This window comes from Semicossyphus pulcher, unplaced genomic scaffold, assembly GCF_022749685.1.
Source record: "Semicossyphus pulcher isolate SPU_LCO1_2020_fin unplaced genomic scaffold, fSemPul1.0.p SCAF_20, whole genome shotgun sequence".
Classification (NCBI taxonomy): domain Eukaryota; kingdom Metazoa; phylum Chordata; class Actinopteri; order Labriformes; family Labridae; genus Semicossyphus; species Semicossyphus pulcher.
Genome location: NW_027211694.1, coordinates 13,651,191 through 13,661,549, shown reverse-complemented (window position 1 = coordinate 13,661,549; position 10,359 = coordinate 13,651,191). Strand labels below are relative to the sequence as shown.

Below are 10,359 nucleotides of genomic sequence, written 5' to 3'. Positions count from 1 at the left end.
GAAAATTACCATTTAAAAAAAAACAACTTACAAACTAACTCTGCACCAAAACAGTAACCATGGCAACTACAGTTTGCGTCGCACAGAGAGCTCATTGCTTATTGCAGGGTTATTTTTTAGGACGGTTTAGAGAGCAAATACGGCTGGAAGTTAGCTTGTGTCATTTTCACAAGTTTTAAACCAGCCTGTTTGACTTGTTATCGGCCGGAGGCGGCGCACACAGCGTTTAACTGTCGTATTCTGACAACCATCTGCCAGCTAGAGGGAAGCTGTCACTGATGTCTGGTGGGGTGTCATTGTGAAGATATGATTTGTAACACCCAGCTCTCACACACACAACTTCTTCCGCCTCTCTTATTTTCTGTCTAATTTTGTGTGATTTTTTTTACTTTCAGACAAAAAGGAAAGTGATTATTTGGAAACTCATGGTGAATATCAAAGTTTCATACTTGTAACTGTTGCATAATTCACCTAACAGCTGAGGTGCTTAAGGGCTAAACAATATGTCTGTTTATTCACAGGAGAAGGGCCCATAAAGGTGTCCTACATTTTTCCAAATGGGGACAGATATGGTGAGTAATAACAGACGATACCACCTAACACATGCATGTTGAAGTTATATAAATGTGTGTCAATTTCACCATAGAGGGGGAGTGCAGCAGGAGTGCATCAGGAACGGTGATGAGGAGTGGTACTGGTAAACACACCTCAGCAGGTGGTGTTGTATACACTGGAGAGTGGCAAGAAGACAAAGTATGTGCCGTGTTTGTTCCTCATGTTCTCCCATGTGTGGTTGTATTTTCTTTGTGATTAGTAATACATGCTGTTTGTTTGTGTGTGTGTCACAGATGCATGGCAGAGGGTCCCTGCGGCATCCCTCAGGAGCTCTATATGAAGGAGAATTCAAAGACAACATGTACAACGGCATGGGAACATACACTTTCGTAGACGGCTCTATGTATAAAGGTCACTTTCACAACAACAGGTGAAAAGCAATCATTTCCCCCCCCTTAAATGTATTCTAAAAAGAGACATGACTTTTTCAAATGATTATAGTTGCCAATGTTTGTAGGGATAATGAAGCAGCAAATGTCCATTTGTACATTTCCAAAATACCTGTTTTATGCCCAATTTATTGGGCAGTCTCACTTCTGATAATAGATATATTTGCTATCATACAGTGTTTTGTTTATTAGACACTTGAAGCCTAACATTCCCAACACGCCCTTTAAAATTCTCCTTAAGTAGTTTAAAAGTTGGATGAAATATTATATTCATTACAATACTTTTTGGAGGGAAATATTCACACACAAGAATTGATTTCCTTAAAAAATTTAAATTATTTTGCTGTAGTAGTTGGCTATAAAATCATTCCAAATTTAAGTTTTTTGATGTCCAAAATATTGTGTTTCTAGGTTGGAAGGAGAAGGTGCGTTCACTGACACACAGGGACTGGTTTGGACAGGAGAATTCCACGGCAAAGCAGCACTAGGCCTGAAAATGCAGCACAACATTTAGGCAAAACAAACATTACTGTTCTTCACTGATTATATTATACTCATTCAAATGTCTATGTCTATCTTTGTGCATTTTTCAAAAATATTTTTAATGTAAATGCTGGAATAAAGACCTGTTATTCTTCTCAGCTTCATGTTTATCAGTGTTTTGGTGGTTTCACATCAATGCTAGCTAGTGAGTCATGTCTCTTGCCTGGAGTCACTCTGAGATGTATCCATTGCTTTACTGGATGGATGCTCTGACAAATCTGTGATTTCATCCATGAAAAATAAACATTATTTACCGCTTGATATATAAAGAAAAAACTGAACCCAACCCAAAACCTTTTTAGTCACACCAGATCTTAACTATCAGGGCAAAGGACAAGTTATGCGCAGTTTTACATCATTATGCCACCATCCAATCACAGAGTGGCATATGTTCATGTCCCCATCCACAACAGAAGAAGAACTGTTAGAACATTGGCCTCAGGAACCGTGTGTGTGTGGTCAGTTTGACCTTTAATGTTGGCATGTGTGGTGCTTTGAGTGTAACCCTCAGATAATGAATAACTTCTCCACAAACAATCACAACTGTTCAACATTGTTTAATAAGCATCTCTGATATTGTAATCTGTCATTCTATTGGATAATGCCTCTATGGATCTGTAATTGCACATACCCCTGAACAAATTCAGTATTGAGTATATCTCTAGACTATACAGATATGGAAATGTGTGTAACAAAAACACGTAGATATTGTAGTGACATCCATACAATGCTAAACACTTCTGGTAAATTATTGTACCAGATACAAGAAACAGCAATTCTCATTGATTGTACAATTTCCAGGTAGAAAACAACATTTTTCTATTGCAAACCTTCAGTGGTGATTCGAATGAAAAACCTTAAATCTGCTCATGAAGGCAAAATAAAAATAGAAAATGGCACTGAAATTTGGCACAAGATACAAAAAAATAAACCTGAACCTGAAATGTAACCGACATAAATACAAACTCACAATGAGTTACTGTGTTAAGTGAACATGTACAGCTTATGCAGTAAATGGTTAGTGCTCCAGGTGTTATTTTAGAACAGTAAATGTGTATTTATCTCTACAGGTAGTGAGCTAGGTGATGGCACGGAAGCTTTTAAAACTTTGCAATATATTATCTCCATAAACCTGAGAATATATAAAGTATACAATATTATTTTTAAAGATTTTACCTTCCTGAATAAGAAATAAAAATCCCTTGTAATGCAGAATATACACTTTGAAAGAAAAAAGTACACACTAATTGTGCTGGAAACATTGTAAGACAAAAATAAATAATAGCCATTCCAAATATACGAACAGGTCCTTTAAACAACAACAGTGGCCATGCACATCAGAGAGAAGCACGAGACTTATTGTTCTATACAAAGATAATACATGACATCTCTCGACCGCAGTCTGAACCAAGCAAGACATGAATAAAAGCTGACCATGCTTTATGTTTTCTGTGCTTGTTCGTGTGCTTCACTTTGTTACATTTCCAGGGAAACAATCCAGAGCTCAAACTCTGAAGCGCTTTTTAGGTAGTTAGACGTGAAAAAACATCTAAGACAAACTAGAAAAACAGCACCATTTTTGTGACAACTGTGTTCTTCCAAGCAAGGGTGGCAAAGTGCTCACTAAGGCCACCACCAAGGGGCTCAGTGGTTTAACATGTTGTGCTGTTGCCAGGCAGATTTAGAGGAAGTCAGCAGGTGGAAGCAGGAAGTCAGAATTATCGCTATTCTGCTCATTGCTGAGAGTCTGTGGTTCCTTAGAAAAGCTGGTTGAGCTGTTAACAGAGAAACATATTCCAAACAACCAAAAACCATCTGTACTTCACCAAAGAATTCTTTTAGAAAACACTTCTTCTTCGCCTTGTGGTGCTTTATAAACAGGCTCACAACTGCCCCTGAGGCCAGAGAGGGGACACACTCAATGATACTGGTACTTTGCACTCAGGGTGGGAAGCTTATATGGAGTTATAACGTTGTACTGCTTGGTTTTAGATTTTAATCCAGGGATTCCAACAAATATAGGGAAAATCCTGAGGGAAATCTGGCCATATTTAACAGTAATTGATAACAAATTAGCTACCGTTAGACCACAGCTAATGTTAGCTAGCATTCAACCACTTCCTAGCTTACATTACTGTTTAATAGTGTTAAACAACACAGTAGGAAAGGTGTAAATACATTCTGAAACATAAATAATCATCTTTGATACATTTACTTAAGCCTGAAAGTAAAAAAAAAACACTGGACACCCTCCCTCTCAACTCCTAATGTCCAACACTATCAAACGATGATGCTAGCTAGTAGTAGTTGAATGCTAATGTTAGCTGTTAGCTGAGTTATCTAATTTGTTTAATTGTTTCACCGAATATATCCCTCTTGACTTTTACTGTCCATTTGAGTTATTCTTTATGTATTTTTTTTCAAATGTTTTTTTAGATTTTACAAGAGAAAAGACTTAAATGATTAAGAATCAGCAATTTAACACCCTGCCTCAGTAAAGCGCAGCACACAGTTGCTACCCTGAGCTTTTCTATGGAACCATTCAGGGACTAAGGTTCGACAAGTGGACATAAATAAAACCTGAATGACGTCAGTATTACAGATTTTGTTCTGGATTTTAAATTCAAAAATACAAGCTTCCAGTATACCTTAAATATTCTATACTAAGGTAAAGTTTCTATTTCTAATAGAAGACAAATAGGTTACAGTTTCTCCCAGAAGATTCATATCATATCTTTCTCCAAACCATCCTCTCCACATCTGCCCATTTTCATTTTACTATCACACACACGTTTTACGTCCACAAACAAACCCCATATATTTATAGCTGGTATATTACTCTTTTTTTGGTGACATATTAGTGAGAATAATATTCTATTATTTGCCTCCCATTTCTAGAATTTGGACTATCAAAAATGACCCTGTGGTTTTTTCCAAAAGGCCTTCCTAGAAAGACATAAGAAAAACTTAGAAATCCATCACTGACAATCTATAAACCAATACCCACAGTTTTTAAAAATTAAAAAACAAAATTATTAAAATTTACATCTCCATAAAAAAAAAGTCTTCATCCTAAAAACTTAACCACACATTGATACAAATGAACAGGACATTTTTCAAAGGGGGACATAGAAATTGACAAAGTGGTTCTTTAGAAACATCAGGAGGGGGGGCAGTATCACTGGCCGAAACAGTCTCCTGCTACAGCGGCTTCTTATTAACTGCTACCTCTGTTGCCTGTCATGTCCGTTTGTGTTCGTAGTAGTCATAGGCACATGTTAACGTCATGTGTGTGTGTGTGTGCGTTTTTGTGCTGATCTTGCAGAAGAATGCTCCATGAAAATCCCTCATCTCCCATCTTCTCCCATCACTGTGGTGGCCTCTCAATTTCCAGCTTCTTTTTCTTCACCCCTCCCCCATTACTCCATAACTGCTGCACAGTAAAACCCCCTTTCCTCCCCCAACCTCACCTTCAATATTCCACAAAAAAAACCCAAACCCTAAATCTACTCCGCTCTCCTCCCTCCCCATCCCTCACGGATTCTGCAGCAGCCCCTCCCACTGGATTGGCTGGGAGAACACCTCTCTCTCCAGCCACATCTCGTAGCTGTAGTGGAAGTCCTCGGGCAGGTCCACGCGCTGTCCCAGCACGCTCTGCAGGCAGTTGTCCACAGGTGTGAAGTCTCCATTCCTGTTCCTGTCGTAGCGGCGGCTGTTGAACTTCTCGATGCTCTCCCGCAGGGCGCACTCCTCTGCCTGGAAGTCCCAGGGCCGTGCGTCGATGTCTGGGAGGAGAGGAGAGAGGAGGAATACATAGCTGCTTAAATATCCACATTTAGGCATTTTAACTTGTATTTATTTCCTGCCATTTCTCCATCTTATTCTCCCTCTCTTTTTGCCTCTCTCCACCACTCTCTCTAACACTCATGGTGACAGATCACTTGCTCTCCCGCGAGGGACCATGACCCTGAACAGTCCCCCCTTTTGCTGTTGCTATGGCAACACAATCCGGACTGTTCACCATTGGCTGTTAGAGCGTTGTTCTTCACATGCACACTTTGTCTTACAGATTGCTACTTAAACACACTCACATGTACACGTTTACTACTAATTATACAGTTGGAATGTATTAACCTAATGTCATATTCACAGAGCCTTTGGTAAATGTATTCTATTTACTGCAGTCTCTGCTCTATTAATGAGCTCCGTGTGAGGGAAAAGGGGGACTGCATGGACTAATTATCTTCATAATCATTTCGTAGAAGAAGATCTGAGAGGCCGAATGTAGCTGTCAGTCCAGGAAAATGACACTTCAAACTGCTGTTTACCGTTTCCGTAGGCCCAGTCATCGTTGAGTCTGTGGCGGACCTTCTGGTAAATGGCCGACATGGTCTTCATGTTGCTCTTCCTCCACTGGCGGCCCAGGTACTTAGTCTGGATCTTCAGCAGCTTGAGAACGTAGAGCTGCATCATGGCCTGCTTCACCTTCAGAGCTCTCTTCAGGATGGGGGCAGATTTAAACACCACCAGCATCTAAAAGGCAATGGCAGTGAGAAGGGGAGAATGTTGCAGCATGTTTAGGCCATAAGCATACTGGGAAAAAAGCCCCTATATGTGACTTGACTAAGACCTTCATGGCCCCTGGCATGGGCTTTTTACAGGTAATGTTTAAGCCAAGCTTCACAGCCTATAAAAGACTCCACCCTGCCTACAATAGACTCTCTTTTTGTGCCTCATAAGGTGCTTTTTGACGAAAGTACCAGGAACTTCTCTTCAAGGAAGAGGTTCCTGTGGCCCATTGTTGTCTGCGTTTCCACAGCGTCCTAAAGTTCCAGGAAGATCATGCAAATCAGGCCAATGATGTATGAAGAAGCAATAAAAGTAACTGCACTACTCTGCCAGTCCAGTAGGTGGCGGTAAGAAGAAGACGGAGGCCATACAACAAAGATGACGCCATAAAACGCATCATCTTTGTGTCAAACTTTCTTCTCTGACTCCATCTCAAAGCACGGTGATAAACAATCTCGAAACATGGTGATAACAGTTAGCTAGCAGCAACAGTCTTTTAAACATGGCGGGTGAAATAAAACGCTGCGAGTACTCGACCAATCAGAAACGATCAGCACTGCAGGCCCCGCCCTGAAAGTTCCTGGATCTTTGGAAAGTACTCCCCCTCAAGCAGGGACTTTTAAGGGGGTAAATCAATTACCCTGGAACTAAATTGAGTTCCTCAAAAGCTTCCTAGTTCCTGGGGAACGTTCCTGCAGTCGAAAAGCACCTTTACACAAATGAAAATGTACATGGAATTGCTGTTCTGTGCTAGGGGAGTATTTTTATAATATATCTTTATTTCCCTTAGCATATCCAACGTCCCAGAGCCCTGCTGGGCCCCTGGGTGTGCCCTCAGATGATGAAGAGGACACACAGATGGTAGATTCTGTGTTGTGTCCAGCTTACCAAGACATCCAGGTCAGTATTATGTATTATAAGCTTTATTTTGCAGCGTTGCAGAATTACTCACCATTGTCCTGGAGTGTTTCCACTTAGTCAGCTTGTTCAATATTCTCAGCAGATTGATACAAGAGAACAGGTTTCTCCAACAGAACTGATTGCTGTCTCCGGCTTCCTAAAAACAAAGATGACATTCACACTGAGACCATAATAAACGCTGAAAGGCTCTTTCCTGGCTGACCTTCATACAGTGAGGATCAATCAGACGTCACGCTGACAGTGTTTTTACTCACCAGGCTCTCTGCGGTGAGCTCAGGCATCTCATGGACCACACAGTGCGGGAAGTCCAGCACACATATACTGCAGAGAAAACACACAAAGACTGTAATTCTTGCTTTTTTAGACCATTCTGGAGTATTGCAGCCTAAACTTGAGCTAATACAGACTAGCCTGGTCCTTTCACCTCCTATCACCTTATTTCCTTCACACCTGAGTCTCCTGTCACTTTGTCGCATTGCTGCTGTGACGCCATCTGTACCACGTCCTGGTAGCCTGCCGATGTACCGTGATGCAAGATTGCAACCAGCAGGCTCTAAAACAATCTGAATTCTGAAACTGGAGGCGCAATTTTCCTGTTTCTCTTGCACCAAACCAGGCCCATCTTTTGTTAGACTGCTGCTTTTTGTGAGCGTACTGAAGAAGATCCTACCTGTTTTTGGCACTGATATAGGACATGATGTTCTGATTGAAGAACTTGAGGATGAGTGGGATACAGTTGGCAAACACCAGGTGCTGGGAGACGATCTCAAACTGCAGGAGAAGAGGAGGCAGCAGTGTGGTATAGTTAGAGGGCCTGACAGTCTGGAGAAGAGAAACAACTAAATACAGAACTTTTTTTTCTTCTTTTGTGGTTATAAAGCGATTTTTAGATGAGATGAAGGGAAGGATAGATGGGGACTGATAGATTATGACACTGACGTGACAAATCCTAGAGAGTAAATCCAAATCTGAAGAAAGAATAGAAGAGAAAAAAATAATCCTGTAGCTGATAATCCTGTATCATTGATGTGTTTCCTGTTTGATGAAAAAGGTCAAGAACTGGGGGATTTTAATTCAAATCCTTCACCTCATCAAGAAGCTTTACTAAGATTAAAAAGGGTACAATTCAGCCGCTGGATCTATTATGAGGTCATATTGCAGTATTTTATTCACTATTGTTGTTTGAAATATATGTAAGGATTGGTTGATTACTTTTATTAAGGATTCATTTTGAACATTCACCCTTCAAAAGAGTTGTTACAGTGTTTGTGTGGCTGTCAAATAAAGTTCAAGACTTTTGAATGGACTTCTGTTCATGTAAGTAATCTCACTGTGTGGCAGCAGAGGGCGCTACCACTACGACTCTACAGCCAGCATGTCAATTTAAAGAGTGTGAGGGGATGATCCCTCCTACCAACTGCAAATACCCCCACTTCCCCTATCCTAAGCAATGTTAAAAATTAAACAAGAAGTTGCATCGTGCCAAACCCCATTTAAAAAACAAGCGATTTTAGATGACAAGCTCTTTTTGAATGTTCTCTGTCTTAATTGGGGTGAACACATACATGTGTGAGTTTCAGGAGGTTGTGAAGTGTGAGGGGGGGCAATGGAAGTCTAAAGGTGGGGGTGAGGAGGAGAGGAGGATGAAAGGAGTAAAGTAATCGCATGCTTGACTGGATAATCAGGTGGAGGGTAATGGAGGTAGCATAGGGGGGAGGTGCGTGGTTATTAGTGTATGTGTGTGCTGGGGGGAGGTGAGATGGAAAAAGAGGAGAAAAATGTAAGAGGAGAGAAGGATGGGAATGTGAGGTGCCTGTAGGAGGAGGGATTAGGTGTGTGCGTGTGTGTGTGTGTGTGTGTGTGTGTGTGTGTGTGTGTGTGTGTGTGTGTGTGTGTGTGTGTGACCTGATAAATGTGGTTGAGTTTGAAGTGTTTGAGGAGCAGCAGGAGCAGAGCAGAGATGGCCTTGACGATGATTTCCTTGTGACGGTTTACGTCTATTCCCAGCTTCATGCTCTGAAGGACGGTGATACTGAAGGACACACACACACACACACACACCGTAAGGCCTTCAGGTCTCTAATAATAAAACATCTTTATCAATAAAATAAAAACATCAAACAGATATTCTGGTGAGTCCCTGATGATGCGTTCAAGGTTTTTCCAGCTGGAACTGGCAAGCTAAATAGTGTGCAGCATCAAAACAAGCTTTCAGATTTCAGGCATATGAAATGTCAAACAGGGCTGTGGATGTTTTTTTATTCTGTTCTCAACAGGGAAACTGCTTTTCAGCTCTCTGTGGTGTCAGTTTGTCTAAAACTAGGCTACAATGACAAAAAAAAAATTCTTTAGTATTACTAGAGCCAAAAATGTCAGGAAGAAAAAAGATGTCTTGATGATAAATAGAGAAAGACCTTACTCATTTTGGCTCGACATATCTGCATAAAAATTTCACGATTAGAGATGCTCGAAAATTCTTCCTGCAGCATCTTTCCACAGTACTTACGGCATCTCCTCGGGCAACACGTCAGCCAAGATGTTAATGGAGTCAGTTTTGGCTTTGGAGGTTGGAGCTGCAGCCAGCAGCAGCTTCAGGAGGGCAATCTGACACAGGAGATAATGCTGTTAGGCAAAGGCTCAGTTTGGGATCTATATTTTTGGGAGGTAACAGGTAAAACAGTCTCTGGACCTTTCTGTTTACAGTTCTTAAAGGGGTTTCTTTTAAGCCAAAAAAATGTAAGCAAGATAATGTAATCCAAGGTGGACAAAAAGTGGTGGTGAGTGACCTTAAAAAAGAGATCAGAAGTACATGATGAGGCACTCACCACGTACTGGGAGAGGTTTGGAAGCATGCCCAGGTACAGCATCTCTGCTGGCGTCTCCTCAACCTCCTCCTCGCCCTATAAACACACAAAAATGAATGTGCATAAACAGTGTATTAGATAAATTGAACACACATATACATACAAATAACTGAGCTGGATCGTTGCTTGTTTAAATAGCGACCACTTTAAATACATAGTTTATCATGATGACATTACTGACCAGAGTAAGCGGACACTGTTGCAGCTCATCCTCCCGTTTGATCTGGACTTCAGCGATGGACACATACTTGTGCTGGGGAAGAGAAGAAAACACAAATTATATGTATAAATAAAAGGTGTATAAAGGCGTTAGATGGAGTGTTAATTAGCATTGTGATCTGACACCTGGAGGTGTATTCCTCTGTGTAACTACAGTTTGTTGAAACAGCAGGTATGGATTTTTAAGTGGGATGTCAATGTCAGGGGATGCAGCAGCGAGGGCGTATTGATTAGGAAAC

General features: G+C 40.9%; 2 protein-coding genes across 4 annotated transcripts in view; one reads left to right on the top strand and one right to left on the bottom strand.

Moving 5' to 3' along the window:
- Positions 1 to 209: 209 nt before the first annotated feature.
- morn2 (MORN repeat containing 2) lies at positions 210 to 1,518 on the top strand. The gene is made up of 6 exons (XM_069670687.1): positions 210 to 285; positions 396 to 428; positions 522 to 572; positions 647 to 753; positions 849 to 985; positions 1,416 to 1,518. Exons 1-6 carry the CDS (start codon positions 279 to 281, stop codon positions 1,516 to 1,518), a joined length of 438 nt encoding a protein of 145 aa, XP_069526788.1. The 5' UTR covers positions 210 to 278.
- Positions 1,519 to 2,088: 570 nt separating this feature from the next.
- strip2 (striatin interacting protein 2) overlaps positions 2,089 to 10,359 on the bottom strand; it is a 33,572-nt gene continuing 25,301 nt past the window's right edge. For all 3 annotated transcript variants that reach the window (XM_069671670.1, XM_069671671.1, XM_069671672.1), the window contains 9 exons: positions 10,083 to 10,154; positions 9,863 to 9,937; positions 9,544 to 9,641; positions 8,943 to 9,069; positions 7,708 to 7,808; positions 7,292 to 7,358; positions 7,069 to 7,173; positions 5,876 to 6,080; positions 2,089 to 5,332 (listed from right to left, as the gene is read on the bottom strand). In XM_069671670.1, the coding sequence (XP_069527771.1) occupies positions 5,082 to 5,332; positions 5,876 to 6,080; positions 7,069 to 7,173; positions 7,292 to 7,358; positions 7,708 to 7,808; positions 8,943 to 9,069; positions 9,544 to 9,641; positions 9,863 to 9,937; positions 10,083 to 10,154 (1,101 nt within the window). In that variant the 3' untranslated portion in view covers positions 2,089 to 5,081. The remainder of the gene's footprint in view (positions 5,333 to 5,875; positions 6,081 to 7,068; positions 7,174 to 7,291; positions 7,359 to 7,707; positions 7,809 to 8,942; positions 9,070 to 9,543; positions 9,642 to 9,862; positions 9,938 to 10,082; positions 10,155 to 10,359) is intronic.

Excerpts from the sequence above, each read along its gene's own strand:
- morn2 (XM_069670687.1), top strand. Across the intron at positions 754-848 it reads GAGAGTGGCAAGAAGACAAA|ATGCATGGCAGAGGGTCCCT; the intron begins GTATGTGCCGTG and ends TGTGTGTCACAG. Across the intron at positions 986-1,415 it reads GGTCACTTTCACAACAACAG|GTTGGAAGGAGAAGGTGCGT; the intron begins GTGAAAAGCAAT and ends TTGTGTTTCTAG.